The 20698-nt window shown below is 35.7% G+C and overlaps 1 protein-coding gene across 1 annotated transcript; it reads right to left on the bottom strand.

Moving 5' to 3' along the window:
• Nucleotides 1-2488: 2488 nt before the first annotated feature.
• On the bottom strand, nt 2489-16681 carry LOC125649620 (uncharacterized). Its single transcript, XM_056166241.1, has 5 exons — nt 16244-16681; nt 11878-13370; nt 9877-10067; nt 9611-9755; nt 2489-8118 (listed from the first exon to the last, which is right to left on the bottom strand). The coding sequence occupies exons 1-5, from the start codon at nt 16557-16559 to the stop codon at nt 4417-4419; spliced, it is 5847 nt and encodes a 1948-aa protein (XP_056022216.1). The 5' UTR covers nt 16560-16681; the 3' UTR covers nt 2489-4416.
• Between the last annotated feature and the right edge of the window lie 4017 nt (nt 16682-20698).

Raw genomic sequence — 20698 nt, 5'->3', positions numbered from 1 at the left:
TCATAAATATCTTAAAGAACTCTGAGTTTGTATTAGATATCTGACTAATTTACAACTATCTACGTGAAGAAGTATGATATTAGGTATCTTAATATGCCAACAATTTTTGGATATCACTCTTAAGGAAGTAAGCTACTTATACCTTTTGATTCCAGGTAACCTGAAATTTCAAGTTTTTCATAAATATCTTAAAGAACTCCTTGTTTGTATTAGATATCTGACTAATTTACAACTATCCATGTGAAGTGGAGTGGTAATAGGTGTCTTGATATGCCATAACTTTTCAGATATCACCCTTAAGGAAGTCAGCTACTTATACCTTTTGATTGCAAGTAACATGACATTACAAGTGTCTACCAATATTTTAAGGAACTCCGAGTTTGTATTAGATATCTGACTAATATACCAATGCACATATGACAAAATCTGATATTAGGTATCTTGATATGCCATCAATTTTTAGATATCATGCTTAAGGAAGTCAGCTACTTATACCTTTTGATTCCAGCTAACCTGAAATTTCAAGTTTTTCATAAATATCTTAACGAACTCCTTGTTTGTATTAGATATCTGACTAATTTACAACTATCCATGTGAAGTGGAATGGTATTAGGTATTTTAGTATGCCATCAATTTTTAGATATCACGCTTAAGGAAGTCAACTACTTATACCTTTTGATTCCAGCTAACCTGAAATTTCAAGTTTTTCATAAATATCTTAAAGAACTCCTTGTTTGTATTAGATATCTGACTAATTTACAACTATCCATGTGAAGTGGAATGGTATTAGGTATCTTAGTATGCCATCAATTTTTAGATATCACGCTTAAGGAAGTCAACTACTTATACCTTTTGATTCCAGGTAACCTGAAATTTCAAGTTTTTCATAAATATCTTAAAGAACTCCTTGTTTGTATTAGATATCTGACTAATTTACAACTATCCATGTGAAGTGGAATGGTATTAGGTATCTTAGTATGCCATAATTTTTTAGATATCACGCTTAAGGAAGTCAGCTACTTATACCTTTTGATTCAGCTAACCTGAAATTTCAAGTTTTTCATAAATATCTTAAAAAACTCCCTGTTTGTATTAGATATCTGACTAATTTACAACTATCCATGTGAAGTGGAGTGGTAATAGGTGTCTTGATATGCCATAACCTTTCAAATATCACCCTTAAGGAAGTCAGCTACTTATACCTTTTGATTGCAAGTAACATGACATTACAAGTTTTCTACCGATATTTGAAGGAACTCCGAGTTTGTATTAGATATCTGACTAATATACCAATGCATATATGACAAAATCTGATATTAGGTATCTTGATATGCCATCAATTTTTAGATATCATGCTTAAGGAAGTCAGCTACTTATACCTTTTGATTCCAGCTAACCTGAAATTTCAAGTTTTTCATAAATATCTTAAAGAACGCCTGGTTTGTATTAGATATCTGACTAATTTACAACTATTCATGTGAAGTGGAATGGTATTAGGTATCTTAGTATGCCATAAATTTTTAGATATCACGCTTAAGGAAGTCAGCTAGTTATACCTTTTGATTCCAGCTAACTGAAATTTCAAGTTTTTCATAAATATCTTAAAGAAATCCTTGTTTGTATTAGATATCTGACTAATTTATAACTATCCATGCGAAGTGGAATGTTATTAGGTATCTTGATATGCCATCAATTTTCAGATATCACCCTTAAGGAAGTCAGCTACTTATACCTTTTGATTCCAGGTAACCTGAAAATTAGTTTTTAGAAAATATTTTAAGAAACTCCGTCTCTGTTTTAACTATCTGGTTAATTAACCTATGCACATATGACAGAATCTGATATTAGGTATATTAATATGCCATCAATTTTTAGATATCACGCTTAAGGAAGTCAGCTACTTATACCTTTTGATTCCTGGTAATCTGAAATTTTAAGTTTTTCATAAATATCTTAAAGAACTCTGTATTTGTATTAGATATCTGACTAATTTACAACTATCTACGTGAAGAAGTATGATATTAGGTATCTTGATATGCCAACAATTTTCGGATATCATGCTTAACGAAGTCAGCTACTTATACCTTTTGATTCCAGGTAACCTGAAATTTCAAGTTTTTCATAAATATCTTAAAGAACTCTGAGTTTGTATTAGATATCTGACTAATTTACAACTATCCATGTGAAGTGGAATGGTATTAGGTATCTTAGTATGCCATAAATTTTTAGATATCACGCTTAAGGAAGTCAGCTACTTATACCTTTTGATTCCAGGTAACATGAAATTTCATGTTTTCTACCAATATTTTAAGGAACTCCTTGTTTGTATTAGATATCTGACTAATTTACAATTATCAAATTGAAGAAGGGTGATATGAGGTATCTTGACATGCCATAAGTTTCCAGATATCATGCTTAAAGACTGGCAACATGGTGGGTATAATGAATTACATAGAACAGTGAAAGGCAAACATGTAAAACATCGAAATATTGACTGTATACAATTTTAAATGTCTTCCAACATAAATAGAAAGTATTATAAACATAAATGACATGTTGTATAGGCAATAAGTATGCGATTCAAGTCTAATCCACATCAAACTTGTTACACGATAGAATATGTTCAAATCTACTAAAAGGCGAGTTCAAAATAAAATAACAAAGAGTTATTCTTTCTTACAAAATTCAAATCTCCCCCAAGAACGTTTTGTAACACCACAAGAACTGTTTTCGTCTGCAGCTATATTGTTTTAAGATTCATTTTAAAGAAATTAAATGTTTTATATAAGAAACAATAAATTCCATAGAATTGGAGTTAAGAAAGGCGAAGATAACGAACAGTGATCAAACGCATACATATAAGGAATACAAAATTAAGAGATGGGCAAACTCGAACTCCTGAAGATACCAGACGTGGGATCAGGTGCCTAGGAGGAGTAAGCATCCCCTGTAATATCACGTCACGTTAAGGTTACCAGAGGTGGGATCAGGTGCCTAGGAGGAGTAAGCATCCCCTGTAATATCACGTCACGTTAAGGTTACCAGAGGTGGGATCAGGTGCCTAGGAGGAGTAAGCATCCCCTGTCGATTGGTCACACTCGCCGTCAGCAGTGTTTTTTCAGGTCACAGTGTAAAGTCCTTGATATACCATTTTGTCTTCGAATTGTCAATTAATTGCCTTAAAATTTCAGTAGTAAGCATTTTAGCTGCTGAAACCATATATCTCAGTGTAAAATTGATGAATGTTTGTGGAAAGGATTAAGACCATCAACAAATGACAATAGACTGACAAGTCATTGACGCATATTTTGATATACATACAAACCATACAATCATTTAATTCTTTTAAAACCACATAGAAAGAATATAAATATTACAAAATAGCAGAAAAGGGTTTTGACATTTCTGTCCAGCACATCTTTAAATTATGAACAACAATAAATCTAATCACGGTCTCTAAAATTGCATACAAATCAATCCCCCCCAAAAAAGAGTGCGACATTTAACTTCGGAGACGACAAAGTCCGGACTTTTTGCTACCCTTTACAAGAAATAATATAAGTATAAAAATAATGAGTCATGTTATGAATTCCTAAGTGGTCTGCAAACTATCACGATGACGGACTACTGTGAATAACTATATTCAAATGTCAGAATGAGCAAGGTTTGATTTAAATTCCTAACACGTATTAATTAGACTATGTAAATGAATAGTTTGAGCGTTTAGTTCAAAAGACATAAACATGTACAATATACATATAATGTACACATGTAACATTCAGATAATTGCAGTTTTGGATAATTTTACCAGAAATTCTCAAACTGGAAAAGACAGCAGAATGAATTATTTGCTATTTGAAACAGCCCATGTGAAAGAGTGCTTCATGGGGGATTTTGAACATCTGACAAGACTGTGAGCACTCCTCCCACCAAATTAAATCATGAGTAAATCCAGACTCAAAATCCAAATCCTGTCTTTGTTGAAAAATGATTACATATGCACACATAGCGGTATTCTGTATAATCCTGCAAATTACTAATAGAGACAGAGTGAACCAATATCCCTCTAAATAACCTTATAATGCTAATGGATTTATGTTGAAATATAGCTTCCTCCATTCACACGCAAAATACCAATGGCAAAGCACACTAAACAAAAATAAAAGGCGCGAGATGCATCTTTATACAGTAACGATATGGAGAGAACAAATCCTTACAACGCCCATTATAACACTTGTTACCGATACATGTAACAATTTGCACCATTTTATCGCAAACAACTTAACATACATCAGATCAAATCAATTTACATTTATAGTAGCAGTATATGTGCATATTTGCAGGCGATTGTGCAATGGCAGATGTTCGTTATTCTAAAATAACACAACACAGTATGAAATAAGCCACAAAATCGTATTACTCAAATCTGTGACCAAGATACAAAGCAAGATTCCATGTTTTTCTTGCATATTTCTTCAACTCATCATCACTAGAACTGAGATCTGGGAATTTGGGAAGCATTGTAACCTCTGTTCTCTCGACTGTATCAGAAAACGTTCCGATGATGCTGTTGTATCCGGAATGTTCTTTCACGGTCGCCACATCTATTTTCATGTTGTGCCAGATGCCCTGCTCATCAGACGAATCTGGGTAAGAATATGAGTTAACTTGTTTTTCTCGAAGAAATGACACCCTGTCTTTGAAATCGGGAGAAACACGAAGACCATTGCCGTACACTTCCACCATACGGAAATTCTCATCAAGAAGACCTTTTATGTCACTCATCTGCCGCACAGATTCCACATCAAGAATTCTCATTGACTGCAGCTTGCATCGTACATCTAAACTATTCTTATTATCATCGTTCTTTAGTCGAACGATGTCGCCAGCTAACCATTTAAGATCTGATAAACGGAAATGAATGAAGCGAAAGTCTCGATCTAGGACACAGAGACCAGTATGAGGTTTACCGAAATCGGCTTCGCCAGTTCCTAGACTAACGTGATACTTCTTTTCCTTTCCATCCTTTTTGAATCCCATCTCTTCGAGAAACTCTTCAACTTTTCTGGGATCACAATTACATGGAATAAACGAACTGCTAATTTTACTTCGTCTCGGAGGTAAGTTGTTTCGAAGATTACTGTAGCTTTCCCCTCTTCGTCGCCCTCTTCCTCTGCCACGACCACGACCCCTCAGATATAGGTTAAATTCTTTCCTTTCGATGAAATGTTTCCGATGTAGAGTTTCTTGCAAATCTTTAATTGTCATCTGACCTGCGTCTACATCTACTAAATAAACTTTACCAAATGTAATTGCCAAACGAAGGACGCCATGATAGGTAACATCACAATTTTCTCTGACAACACACACTTGCTCCAAAAACACACGTTGAAATTCTTGGCAGTCTGGATCATTATCGTCAAAATGTTGTAATGATGGATCGACATTCCTTGAAACGCCATGCAAACATGGAAGATGTGGGGGGCCTCGATGCTTGTGGTCTTCCTGTATCTGTCCGGAATAATGTCGGAAATCTAATATGTCATTTTTTGATCTGCTGCCCTCGAAGAAAGTCACATAAGCTCCTTCAATGAATGCTCTATCTCTTGTAAACGTTGAAACAACTTTTGAAGATTTCTGGCCTAGGTCTTGTAAGGATTTGTTCACATTCCAAAGTTGTTCGGAGCTTCCCCAGGCTTCTAAAATAATCCCTTTCGTTTCTCTAAAATTTGTTCTCCGGATTTTGATGTCTGCTCCTGTTGCTCGCGACAGTTGTCTTTCAATATAGGCTTCAGCAAACAAAAGGGAATCCCATGTATCGAGTGGAAGATTTAAAACCAGATGACCTTCATCAATTTCAACATCCTCAAAAAAGTAATCGATGCTATTTTTTTCTGCTATTTGTTGATAGCTGCAAAGCATTTCATTCAGCAATGAGGTTGTGTTATTCTGACTTAGCGGATGCTTCAGGAGATTTTTCTTTTCTCTTCTATCGGATGGGTCTGGGATAAACTGAATTAGTCCTTTCTTAACACCCTCAGCTAGTATAGCCCTATAATCTTTGAAAAACTGCATGACGATTTTTGCCAGCGTTTTGGTTTTACTTGAAGGAATATCATCGACATCGACGACGTGCATCGTTTCCGCACTGATAGCATCCATCTTTATGTTCTGTGGGTGTAAAACCTTGTCCTTTGGAAGATCCATCATGGTTAAAACACATCCACTGACAACCATCGCAAACGTAACTTCATCAAATATATGTCCCGATCTAGTTGGCGAAACAACAAAAGTTCTTCTTCCCCAATCTAAAAGGAACAAAATAACTGGGACAATCTCTTTGTTTTCTTCAATGAAAGTTTTGAGAAATACCGATCTCCGCAAAACATTTACGTCTGTCGAAAATCTGACAAAATATAAATTGTCACCTAGACTGACTCTGTATTTAGGACAAGGACCGCGTTCCGTAATGATAATGCTTTTGTTGTAAAGCAAACTTCGAATAAAATCAAATAAAACTTTTCTCTTTTGTCTGGAATCTACATAAATATCCACTGTTACTTCATCTGTTTTCATAAGTCCTACTATGGATGTTCCAACAGGAATGAAAGTTGCCCCTTTAACAGGAGCAAGAAGGCTCAATACCAATTTTGCAACATGTTTTAAATTATTCAAAGTTAACTGTCTTTGACTCTTGGTAAAGAAAAATCGACGAACTATAGACGATCCAATGTCGAACAGGTTGTCTCCAAAGCGTTCGTCTTCTTCGGTGACATCTTTAGTAATGGCATCAGTTCTTTTCTGTAGTTCATCACCTTTAAGCAAAGCCAAAACATCCGCAATAACCCAAGGAAAACTCAACAAAGGTTCAGGATTGCCGGGGCTCGGATGGTAAGTAATTTGATACCATGCTGATGCTTTTAATAATGCTTCTTTTCCTATATTTCCTAAGTCAATATTTGACTCGCCTCCAAACTCTTGGAAAAACTGTTCCCTTGTTCTCTTCCTCACTACCGACATTTTCGCTTTCACTACTTGCCCTATTTCATATTTCTCATTGTTAAGACATCCTCTGTTTGGCCTTAGTCTTCTAATGATTCCCGAAATAGCTTCGGTTTCGTTTTCGATACCATACAAAGTTAAAATTTGTCTCAGTTTATCATTGTAGGTATTTCTAGACATGACAGCGTCTTCTTCATACTTTTCCCACCCGAACAGAATGAAGTCTTCATCAATTCTTAAGTTTCGTATAATTTTTTGGCTGTCCCTTCTCCTTGTCTGAGCTTGTTCAAGTGCGCGACATTGACGAAACAGTTTTCCAAGTACCTTCTTGGACATATATTGTGGCTTATCTGTCTTTTGCATAAAATCCGGATAGCTATCCACCCTCAAATCTCTCGTCATTTTTGCTGGAGTTCCTGTTTTGGGAAAATCAACTGCATCTGAATGCATTTTAGCAAGTTGCTTGCAGGCCTCGGTGAAAATATTCTCTTTATCAGCGTGAACAACGTGTGCATTTGCAATAACACCTAGATTGTCGTTCTTGATATAGTCACCAAGAAATTCTATGATATCATCAACCATGACGTCGTGATTTAATTTCATTTTTTGAGATTTAGGAAAGTCCATGGGTTTTTGATTTTCGATGACATTGCACAATTGGTCGTCCCAACATACAAAATACATATCGCCATCTAGATCAGAACCTGACATTTCATCAGGATGAGGTCGGTGGCCTTTCTGTGGGAACACAATGCAATCGAACATATGGTGTAAGGCTGGGACATCTACGGCTTCATATTTACGGAGATCTCCCGGATGAAAACAAGGATTTTTAGTAGCTACAACTTTTCCAGTGAGTACGATTGAATCTTCCTGTTGTTGTCCAGGAACACATGAATACTGAACGAAAACCTGTCCATATTCTAATGTCTGAGTTTCATCTAGCGTCCCCATCATAATACGACCATTTTCAAAAGGTAATTGGATTCTTGCACGACGCATCAAATCCCGAACTTTGCTCTTGTAAATTGTTATCAACATGGATCTGAAGAATGGTTCTCTGATAAAGACGACCCCTCTCTTCTGAAGTTTCTTGAACTTTATATCAATCGTTAACTGTAAAAGAAATTGATTGATTGATTATGGTTTTACGCCGTTTTGGCAATATTTCAGCCATTCTACGGCGGTTAACTAATTGAAATATGTTTGGTATTGAATGTTTGAGTTTCCCTTAAGGCCCCTAGTGAACCTACTCTTTTTCGAAAATCAGGGAAACGATCTTTTGTGTGCCAAGGGGGTTGTGATCCTTGACACGGGACACCGTTTAACGTCCCATCCGAAGGACATAAAAGTAAAAAATACATAAACAGGTAAAAAAAAAAAAAAGGGCGGGGTCATTTCGTGTATATAAACTATTGTATTATAAAACTTTTCCAATGCATATTCTTGAAATTCTCACTTTGTCTTGGTGTTTAATTACGATGTTACACGGTTTGTTTACTTTGTTTTGAATAGAGAAAAGTTTACTTACAAGAGTCACAGAAGTCCCGATAGATTTGCCAAACAGAATTTACATATAGTTTTATGAAATATTTATAATCAGTGTATGGAATTTTGAAGTGTACAATATCATCTTGAAGTGCATTTTTGCCGCTTTGTCTGGTTTGGTGTTGCCATGGATACCAATGCAAGGTGAAGATCACGAACAGTGATCAATCTCATAACTACTATAAGCAATACAAAATAGATAGTTGGACAAACACGGACCCCTGGACACACCAGAGGTGGGATCAGGTGCCTAGGGGGAGTAAGCATCCCCTGTTGACCGGTCACACCCGCCGTGAGCCCTATATCCTGATCAGGTAAACGGAGTTATCCGCAGTCAAAATTGTGAATGTGACTTAAGATTCTACAGAACTCAACTACTTTACCTTGTTTAGTTAAAAGATAGTACCGGTTTAAAATATCTAAAATATATGGATGATCAATATTCATGTTGTTTATTGACTGTAGACATGATAGGGAGTTTGAGAATATAATAAAATGTTCGTCATTAGAAATTTTAATGTACTCAAACGCAATCTGAATAGCCTTTGCTTCGGCGGTATAAATTGTTGCTTCATTCGGAAGTTGTGCAGAGAAAACGTCGTTTGTGATAACTGAAGCGACTTTATTTGAACCATCTATATAGATATCAATTGTAGAATATTTGCATTTTTTATTTCTGATAATTTTTGCATGAATATAACGGAATTTGTTTCAGATTTTTTATATTCAGAAAGTGATATGTCTGCTTTGGGTTTTAATAATTTCCATGGTTGTATTTCAGAACGTGATGAGGGTTTTACGATGTCCATAGGTAAGTTAGAACCATGTATATGTTTTTTAACTCGTAGACCGATTGATTTTATACACATCTTGTTTTTGTCATATAAATGTTCAAAATGCGGATGGAAAACGCAGTTAAATGTAGGATTGTCAACGTTAGTTTTTAATTTAACAATGTATTGAAAGGTACGTTTTATTCTACGTAGATCGAATGGTGGTTCAGAATTTGACAGTCATATCATACTTGAAGCATCTTGTGTTTTACATTCCAGAAACATACCGCTGAGAGAGCTTTTAGTGCCTCCTTGTCATAAAGCATCATATCTGCCAAACTAAAGAGCATGTCTTCTTGAAGTGACAAGAACACTTTATCTGGGACGCCAAGTCCAGAAAGAAGTGTGATTACTTGTCTGTTTAGATGAAGTCTTCCTAAAATTTAAAAGGAAATAATGAATCAATCCAAACTCTCTCTCTCTCTCTCTCTCTCTCTCTCTCTCTCTCTCTCTCTCTCTCTCTCTCTCTCTCTCTCTCTCTGTGATTTGGTACTTGCCTGGATTAGTTACTTGCAAAATCTCAAGGTTTTTCGAATTCGATGTAAATTTGTTCATGCTTTGTCGAATAACAAGGATGCTGCTAGCTTTACTCAGATTTGGATCTTGTGAAACAACTCCTTTACATCCTCCATATCGAATTTGAAAAGCAGATGGTACCACATTTAACTGAAGAGCATTTGCTACCTATAGTGAAATAATACAAAATAATTTAAAAGTCATACGTGAAATAAATTTTGTTATGCATCCGTTGAAAGATGACGTTGTGCAGAATAATCATACAAGTATATATGTTTTGTATCCCTTTGTTGATGACATCAATAAAGACAATTTTAACGAATCCTGTGGGGCCTCGGTTAGAATAGGTCCTTAGTGCCTCTTGTTTGTCGTAAAAGGCGACTAAATGGGGCGGTTCTTCGGCAGAGGCCGCAAAATCTGAGATCCCGTGTCACAAAAGGTGTGGCACGGTAATACCTTCTCAAAGGCCATGAGCGCCGAACATTGGCCTACATTTTGAAGCCCTTCACCGACAATGGTGACATCTCTCTATGAGTGAAAAATTCTCTAGTGGGACGTTAAACAATATATAACCAACCAACCCATTTTAATGCAATGGTGGATTGTTTATTCGAAACGGTAAGAAAACATCGGTCTGTTATCTATCTTAAAATGATTCAGTACGTGGCTTACAAATATGAAAAATGTAATGTCATAATATTCCCAAAGGATCACAAGCAGCAGCCCTGCCCACTTTATATTCACCGATTTTTCTAAGCAGTTCACCAAGCATATTAAGGCTGATCAGTATAAAAATACATATTAGGATTTGGGGGCATATCGTTTTTGGCCTAGCTGTCTGTCTATGACCAAATTGTTTTAGCATTTGTTATATCTTTTACACCATAAAATGTAATTTAAAAGCTTTAATATTTGCTACATGTATTCCATGTGGCAAGACCTTTCCATTGACACCAAATTTTTGACCTAGTGATCTTTACACTGACCTGCGTTTTAAATATTCGAATATAAGCCAAATCTTTCTAAAAGGTACTGCTTTTATGTTTAGCATGTGCTTGTGTTGTGAGAGAATCTTTCCAACGATACCAGATTTATTTAATTTATGACCTTGATATAGTTTCTAGATATTTAGAAAAAAATTAAACCTTTGTCATATCGTTTACACCATAAGAGTTATACCTTTCATATTCGGTATGTGTATTCCTGGTGGCAAAACCTTTCTACTGTCACCAAAATATTTGACCTGGTCACCTTTACATTAACCTACTTTTAAAAATCCGAAATTAAGCCATATATTTCACATTGTAAGAAGCACTTTTTATATTAAGAATTTGCATTTTTGTGAGAAAACCTGTCCAACAATACCAGATTTCTTGACCTTGTGGCCTTGACATTGACCTAGTGTTTGTAAATTTAACAAAACACCTACTATGTCTCACAGTTTCACATTATTGTAATCCGGGGGCATCAGCGTTTCACAAACATATCTTTTGTAAATTCAATTTCATCATAATTACCAACTTTCACTCACATTCTTATAAACATACGATGTTGGTAAACAGGGTATGTTTTCATTCATAACTTACAAGTGGGTTGATGTGATGTTAAAAAATCAGAAGATCAAGAATGATAATCCCGATGCGATTTTCCTTTGTGAATAACTTTGTATTTCAACATTATCTATAATTCTATTTTATATTCTTAATACAAATTTGGTAATCATAGTAGAAAACCCTGAGCACTTATAGTTCATATAGGTCCATGTTGTCAGATTACAGTAATCAAACAATATATTTGAACGAAATTTGCATACTTGTATTGAAAAATCGGTTGTTAAAATTTCCTTTGAATAGTTCTCCGTATCAGAAAAAAAACCTTACTACTAAATGTCTTATCTAAAAAGATTTTGGGAGTCGTAAAAATACAGTATATGCTGTTTAATGTGATGTAAACCTGGAAATATAAACAGTCGTCTCACCTCATTGGCAAGATACGGCGATATTTTCCCGATGCCATCAGAAAAGCAATAGTCATTTCTTTCGATATCTTCTTCTTCCACCATTTCTCCAGGATTCACGCCCACATCCACCGTATCACGAGATGCGGAAAAACACAGTCCAAAGCGTGATACATATGACGCTACACATCTCTCCCTTGAAATATCGCCACTTTGATTACGGATTAGCTGTGCTGAAATGCCATCGTTTGGGCAAAAAAACCAAAACCCATGCTCTCGCAGTTGGCTGTTAGAGCATCCTAAAAATTCGTAATTACGATCAAGAATTTGAAAACCTGCTAGCAAAAACATTTTCATGGCTTCGATTACTGAATCAAGAGCATTAGGTTGAATGGCACTCACTCTTTCATAATCTTCATCACGAAAAACAATTCTTATGAAATACTCTTCTTCATAATGTCGAATGATGCGATTCTGAACAATTGGTTCCTTCGGAAAAAATACATGTTTAGTTGGCGTCAAAACCATACGACGGATCATTGAATAGCCTGGTGGCAAATCTTCTTCAGTTTCTTCTCTGGTCTGTTTTTTATCATTCACTTGAGTTGATATAATATGCGCAAGGTGAATGAATGGTTGTTGGTTTGCTGTGGCTGCAAAGCGATAGAGAGTCTCTGGAGTCAGACAATTGACTGAATGTCGTACAAGTAATGCATTTTCTTCATTGAAGTGGTCAGTAACTTTAAAACCCTGAGACACAAGGCACATCCACGCATATTCGACGTCAAAATCTTCAAACGGGGACTGGAAGTCAGTGGGATTATGAGGTATAACTGTAACATCGGCATAGACTACAGTGAACCCCAGGCGCTTCAATCTAGAAACCACTTGCCAACCTAGAGGTAGCTTTGATTGTGTATCGTCGAGTATATTTCCAGGCAACTCAATACAAAAGCTGCTACACCTGCCAAACTCTTCTCGGCTGATTCCCTGGAAACAAACATTCCGCTTTTCGTCTGTTCTGGTGCTGTCTATGTCTTTTCTGTTGAATATCTTTGGGTTTGATTTCACATTGACAAACAGTGCTGTAGATTGTTTTTGTAAGTGTACTACGATACCATCATGCATTGAACTATATGGAATCTCTATAACATCGTAGTAAAGTCCAGTTGGTACCACGCTCTCTATGGATAAAAGTTGTTTGTCATTTTCAAACACAACTTTATTGCTGGATTTCATATCCCAGTGTTTAGAAAATTTCACTGGTGACAACATGGATCCACCATAGAAGGATATGCCCTCTATTGTTGTAATTGATGATTGGCTGGGGTCATAACCTCGCATGTTCCTTCTTCGGATCTCCAACCAACAGTGAACCTCGTTTGCTGGTCTTTTAGTAAGCCACAGGTTGTACAAGTCAGATTCGACTTTTCGTGCCTCCAGGGCTCCACTTGTTTGAATACTTAAATTATATGAATGGATAAACTCTCCATACGGATGTTCCTCACCGTCAGCTACAATGAAAAATTTATTATATTGTAATAATACGTCTTCTTATGCTACAGAACAAATTTATAGTTATGTACTGTGCACTGTATGACATGTTTCGCAATATTTATTTTCTTCGATTTTGTCTTACTGGGTTTATCAGTGATGCATAGATTTTGCGAATGTTCATAAACACACCAATTATGTTCATGAACTTTATTTTCGCGTTATGAGAACATAGGGCTTTTACGCAAATATCAAGTTCTCGTGAATGTAAATGATTTACAAATTATACATGTACAAGAACGTTTGGTTCATATCAAATTCTTATTTAAGGAGGTGTGCTACACCAGAGATATTTGAAATGAATGAACCTACTGAGCTACTCAAGCTAGGCGAGAATTTATTAAACGAATAGACAAATATTGTTGATATTTTCATCCATGTTTTTAAAGGAAGTCAGCCATTATGACGATGTAGAATACCTCCTTAAAGGACACATCTCGTGTTTTCAAAGTATACAGAATTATATGCATTTTGTCTTCCTTATGCTTATAGATATTAATTGTAATAGTTCGTTCGTTGAAGTAATGCGATAATTAGCCACAATACGGACTTAAATCTAAGCCCCAGTTTCAAAAAGCCTAGTTAATTAGATAGGTAGTCACGTGGTACAGTGACGTCATATGCGACCTTCGTCGATCAACTTGTTGTAAAAGTAGTGTTAGATATTTTTAAAAACTCGGGTTTTAGGGGCCTAATTTATTTACCATGGATAACATTCATTTCGATGTTGACAAATTTCCCGAGTCTTATATCTTTTAGCCACCAGTGCATACAAATAGCGACCCAAATATAGCAAGGAAAGCGAGTATGAAATCTGCATAAATTTGCGAGTAAATAATGTTTACATGGGATCACTGTCTAAACACAATTTGGTAATGCCATTTCTGTAAACAACTGTAATTAGCGGTGTTGCTTTTCTAAAATAAACAGTGCAATATATTATTAAATTTATTTTTGGAGAAGTTAGATAGACCTAAATTATGATACGATTATGTATCAATGACAACTAGGCCTGACTGTCACGGGTGCATTTCGAAAAAGAAAAAATAATAATAATGATCAAACTTATTGTGAAAATCACAATACTTTTAAATTATTTTATTAAAGCAATTTTATTAGGCCTAATCATTTTTTTGTTGTTATCAACACGTTGTTACTTAGGAAGTGGGAGCGCGGCGTGCTGTTGTTGTAAACACGTAAGCGTTCCTTAAAAAAATGTAAGCATTATAATTCAATTCAAAGTCGGGAAATATTTTATTTTATTATTTAAAATTGAAAGTTCAATTATCTTTTATCTTTAAATCTCTTTTTTAAAACTACCAGTTGGTAGACACTGTTAGCAAAGTTCTGCCTATATGTTGTTACAAGGTGAAGGTCAGTTGGTGCGAGTGTGTATTGAATTCGAGAGCAGAACGGAAAGCATATGCCGTAGGCCTATATGTAACAGTGCGTAGCTTCGATAGAACCATTTTCTCGCAGTTTATCTACGTATTTGTCCAAGTGCTTGTTTAAAAAAGTACAGGGACAAATTCTACTGGGGGTTTTTATGGCAAAGTCGTTGTGCCGACAAAAAATATTCATGTCTTGTCCCTCATACCTTCCTTCGAAAATTGAAAAAAAACACAGTCCAAATCTTCTCTACTGACAGCAAGTACACCCTTAAACGGCACAAAACACCCTAATGCAGTGCTATTTACAAGCTGTTAATGTGATAATTGTTTGCTTGTCAATTAAATCTAATCTGTTTATGAAATGACTATCAACTGTTTTCAAATCTTCTCGCTCGAGGTCGCATATGACGTCACAGATAATGGCGCGTAAAATATCGAAGAAAATATGCATATCGCAAGATTTGAATTTCATCGCTTTCAAACTCGAAAACTACGCAAACTGTTTCATTTAAAACACATGTAAAGTAGTTTTAGGCATGAAATGAATTAATTTTGCTGAAAAAATTAAAAAGTTTAAAAACATGCGATGTGTCCTTTAATATGTATAAATAATTGAATAGGCCATTGAATAACAATTACATGTATATGGACATCTTTTATGGTGAAAATCTCAAAGTTATTAGAATTTTAATCTGAGCATGTTGTATGTAATTTAATTACAGAATGCAGCGTGTTCAACATAATTACATCTTTGTAATATCTACAAAATTATGATGATAGTCATTTCCTCATGATGATAGATTGTGTCGCGGTTGTGAACAATGTGCGTATGAATCTTGATAAATATAGTACGTCTGTCTTAACGACTTGGAATCTCGATAGATATGAAAGTAGGATGTAAATATGAATTTCATTCTTGAAAATACATGAGGTTATAAACTACAATTCTGCACGCAAGCATACATTTTGTAAAATGCTATTGCGATGCATGAAGTTTGTCGGCGTGAAACGTCGCAGCTTGTAATCTCATGTATTCCAATGAATGATTTTATGTCCGTAAATGACACTGCCATCTTCATCTATTCCCGAAATTAGACAATTGTTTCTTGTACGTGTGAATTGATGGTGCTTTGATCGAGAAATATTGTGATTGGATAACATTGAAACTTCTTTCTTTTCCCCCTTTTTCTTTGTTTTCATGTATTACTGTAAAAAGTGGTATATGACTTATTATCATGCACTGTACTTCAAACTCCAACTTTCATTCACCTTTCACTTCTAACATAATGAGAGCGAGATTAATATAAGCCTTTTGACTTGTTTCTCAATAATTTATAATACATAGATTGTAAACAATAACATCAACTTATTTCGGAATAAAAAGCTATTTAAACTTCAATCAAACTTTAGTTGTAAAAGACATATATACATAAGATAATTACATATTCTCTTTTCATCCAATATCCGTGCATACTTTGGAGCATGTGACCTCATCACGTCACGGGCCGAGTCGGCATCCTGCAGGTAGTAGAAATTAACAGTATATTCATCCACGGCCCTTGATCTTCCTGTTTTAGGGCGCTCTTGTTTCTTTCCATCCTTTTCATTATTTTGCTCACCGTCTTGCTTGTTTTGGTCAACTGCCAGAACTTGGCTTTGATCATCAGGCCCGTTTGTTGTGTTGTCAGTATTAACAGCTGGTTTGACATTATCTTGTCCGAGTAAATCGTTCTCCTTTCCATCATCGACCGTTCCCATCTTCGTAATAACCTTATTCCTTGTATTTTTCCATTCTAATTTTTGAAAAATCAACAACTAGGCCTTCTTTGAATCAAACTCGAAACCGAAAGCAGAATGTCCTATTGTAAGCGCGAGTTATTTTTGTCTCGCAGAATTGACCGAGAATTTAAACTGCACGATTGATCATTCATGTTGATCACAGCACTAGGCCATAAGTTTTTGTCTTGAATTCTATCTGTACGATTTAACTTTGGAATTGTGTACTGTATTGAATATCCAATATAAACACAAGGGATAATAAATGTTTTCGCTCCAGCAAAATACTTAATTATTGGCCCATATTAATCCAGTAAATTAGAGGATAGGTCAAAGGAAAACTTCGATTGAAAATGCAAGTATGTTGCCGGAAATAAATAATGCAAAATATTTGGCCTTTGTACTAAGCAATTTAAAAAAATTAAGTGATTTTGCGGAGTTGATTTTATCAACTCCTCTTTGCAGTCAATCGGCTCAAAGTGGTGTGGACCTTAGCACTTCTTTACAAACAGATGTAATGTTCAGCGCTAGCAGCAAATAGTTCGTAAACCGTTTACGTATTACACGTTTAAATGCATAATTTCTGTAAAATTGACTTTTCTACCGTCGGTGTGTAAATTGAAAAACGACCAAAATATCACTAGAAATACAATTTAATGTCAACAGCGATATTTCACACTTCAAAAATTCCTATGCGCAGACAATATCACCGATCAAAATACAGTACTGGCTACGAGGTTATAAAAGTTGGCTCGGGCTCCAGCTCCAACTCTAGCTCGAATTGAAAATCATACTCCTAGGAGTACGTGGTCAGATTCTAAGGTTATAAAACATTTCGAGTATGTACTCCTAGGAGTAGTTACTCCAGTTTTCGAGCTCGTACTCAAAACTTTTTTTAATTACACAAGCGGCCTTTTTTAGACTTCTTCCGTAATGGCGGCGCCCGTGTGTTTATGTTGACGGTAGTTCACAGCAATATTCCAATCCTTATAAGAGTTATTTAGTACCAGTACTTTGCTAAAACGTTCTAAATGTTTTTTAAAAAGAGATATTCGTTGAATAAGATGTAATTTCTGTAAAATATATATGCTTGTATATTACCATTTTTACTGTGTTTCATGTATATATCATAGACATTTACAACATAAAATTTCGCTATCGTCTACAGAGCTGTATAGCCAGTGGCGGATTTACAATCCCTGAAACATTAGGTTACAGACTACTAATTTTACCCCTATTTCATTGTAGTGCCCGTTTATAAATAGAGTTTTTTTTCTTAAACATTCTTGGGGATGTATGTGGGGTGGATTTGTGTTTATTATAGGGCATGGATGGAAAGAAGAGGGTCTGAAAAAAAAATTGAAAAATATAATAATGGGAAATTCTGCTCTTAAGTGTGTAGTAGGAAAGGAAGGGTGTAAATAGGCCATTGTTTATCTGCTTCTCAAAGGGAAAGGGAAATATGCAGGGTAGGGGTTACTTGCGGTGTCATAACAGGACTTGTGTGCGGTGGATTTTCCTGAAATTCACAAATATTTTTGGACCTGAATTGCTCTAAGTCTGTGTCAAATTTCAAGTAAGTTGAGGCGGTGGAATTTTTTATATTAATTTTTATGTTATAAAGGAATGTATAGCAAAATAATTGGTAGTCTGTGTCCATTAGATACTTTACCATTTTCCCGTTCGCTCTCCGTTTACAGTTTTGCGTTCACCGTTCACAAATCGCCGTTACACCAAAGTGAAAGGATCGATCTTCATAGCAAGGCAAAAATGAAAAAGGAACGTAAAACTGTGAAAATTCAAGGAAAATTGCAGATCACTCACCAAAATAGAATAAATCATTTTCATTATATTACAAAACATAATTATTGTTTGGTTTAAAAGTGTGTGTGTGTGGGGGGGGGGGGGGGGGGTTAGTTCTGAATGAGAGAAGAATGTAAGAACCTGCAGTTATGAATTCAACCCTTATACATGCACACGTTGCACAGGACGAGTGCTGGTACATGTACAAAAATTAGGCAGTTTATGACAATCAATAAATACCTCACATCCCCCAACAATCCCCCCCCCCCCCCCCCCCCCAATTATCATTTTTGCATTTACAAGGTTGGGTAAAAGCACAATTTATTATTATTATTATTTTGTCTCATTTCACAAGAATTTTACACAAGTCATCTTTTTCCTTAAGCCCCCCCCCCCCCCCCCCCCCTGCTATCTTAAAAAAGTAACTTGATGCTACATTTCAATGCACAATCGTGCCAAAATGTCAATCTGATTTGACAAGTATTTCTGATTATTTTACGCCTATGTTTATGAAAGACATTGTCAATAAATGTATTTACTCCTTTCCCCAACTTTTGAAACTTTTGTATCGTTTGGTAGAGAGGTTAGAGCGTTCGCCCCGCATGCGGAAGGCCGGGGTTCGAATCCCGGCCGCGACAGACCTAAGTCGTTAAAACAGGTAGTGACAGTTCCATCGCCAAACGCTCGGCATAAGATGTGAATGTCACGGGTCCTCGGAGATGCCTTAAAAACGGATGTCCCGTGTCACAGTACGTGTGGCACGCTAAAGAACCCTCGCTGCTCAATGGCCGTAATCGCCGAGCATAGGCTTAAATTTGAAGCCCTTCACCGGTCTTGGTGACGTCTCCATATGAGTGAAATATTCTCGAGCGAGACGTTAAGCAAGATACAATTAATCAATCAATCTCTAATATAAAGATGTAATTTTTCTCGTACATTTCTGTCCTACATATAATATACGTGTAGTTCAGTATACAATAAACAGTTTTATCCGCATCAAATATATACAAATCTATATTGCACAATCTAAATGTAATTCATGGTGACACGATTTTGTACATACATTAATTCTGAGATTATTTCCACAGGTCGATATACTGTACATGTAGTTGCAATATAGTGAATTACACAAAATGTACGTGGGAATGAACCTTTTATACTATTTAGAAGCGTTCAGGCATCAACACGAGGTACCTATACCACCCTTTTTACGATCATTTCATGAGAAATAGACATACAGATGTATTATATATATATATATATATATATATATAGTCGTGTTTCAACAAAGTGTTTTTTCTGTATTTTACTTCCAAAAAAGAGACTTTAAATATATATATATATATGAAATATTTCGATGCAATGTGTATCATGCAGGGCCGTAAATTACATGGAGGCGGAGGAGGCAGCTGCCTCCTCCAACTTTTGAGCCAAAAAAAATTAAAATTTAAAGTTCATTAGAATTTATGTTGTTTCCAATAACTAAGAACATGATACCTCCCTTAAAAAGCATTCCAAATCTTTCTTTTAGAATGAGTTAGTCAAGTAACATCTTAGAAGGCCCTAGAATCAAGGATTTTGCACGAAACGTGTTCAGTGTGCACAAAATGTGCTCAGCGTCTGGGGGCCGCCCAGGCCCCCGCCTAATTTCCTGCCTCCTCCAAATTGAAGGTTAATTTACGGCCCTGATCATGTATGATCCTCTTAAATGTACATTAAATAACTGTATCCCATTTCCATTCTCAATGACCGTGTAGTGTGTGACAGCGTGACGAGAATTCCATCGTCATCGAAAGCATGTTTTTAGACTTGCATAGATGGTCGAGCGGTCTAGCGCGCTGGTTACATGCTGCTAGGAGATTTGGTTCCGCAGGTCGTGAGTTCAACCCCGGGTAGGGGCGGAAGTGGGTATCCAAATAAAGCGAAATTTCTGTGCTTTATATATATATATATAAAAGCACTGAAAAGGCCACGACACTGTTGGTTATTTAAAACTCAAATTTTCGACGCAACCCGCGTCTTTATCAAGAGACGTATATTACATGTACATAAACAAATAACACACAACACGAAAAACGACAAGTATCAATAAACTACATTGGTAACAAGAATGATACACTGTTGATAAACTGCCTTTTCGGTGCTTTTATAAATTTCTTTACTGGCCTTGTATCTTCTCAGATCCGACACTTTAAGAAAGTAGGGTGTTGTTGGGTTTTCGTGCTTTTACACACACACACACACACACACACACACACACACACACATATATATATATATATATATATATATATATATATATATATATATATTCCCTA

Source organism: Ostrea edulis, chromosome 5 (genome assembly GCF_947568905.1).
Source record: "Ostrea edulis chromosome 5, xbOstEdul1.1, whole genome shotgun sequence".
Taxonomy (NCBI): domain Eukaryota; kingdom Metazoa; phylum Mollusca; class Bivalvia; order Ostreida; family Ostreidae; genus Ostrea; species Ostrea edulis.
This window is presented reverse-complemented; position numbering and strand designations above follow the sequence as displayed.

Excerpts from the sequence above, each read along its gene's own strand:
- LOC125649620 (XM_056166241.1), bottom strand. The coding sequence starts at position 16,559 with ATGGGAACGGTCGATGATGGAAAGGAGAACGATTTACTCGGACAAGAT. Across the intron at positions 10,068-11,877 it reads CGCCGTATCTTGCCAATGAG|GTAGCAAATGCTCTTCAGTT; the intron begins GTGAGACGACTG and ends ATTTCACTATAG. Across the intron at positions 9,756-9,876 it reads CAAGTAACTAATCCAGGCAA|ACTTCATCTAAACAGACAAG; the intron begins GTACCAAATCAC and ends AATTTTAGGAAG.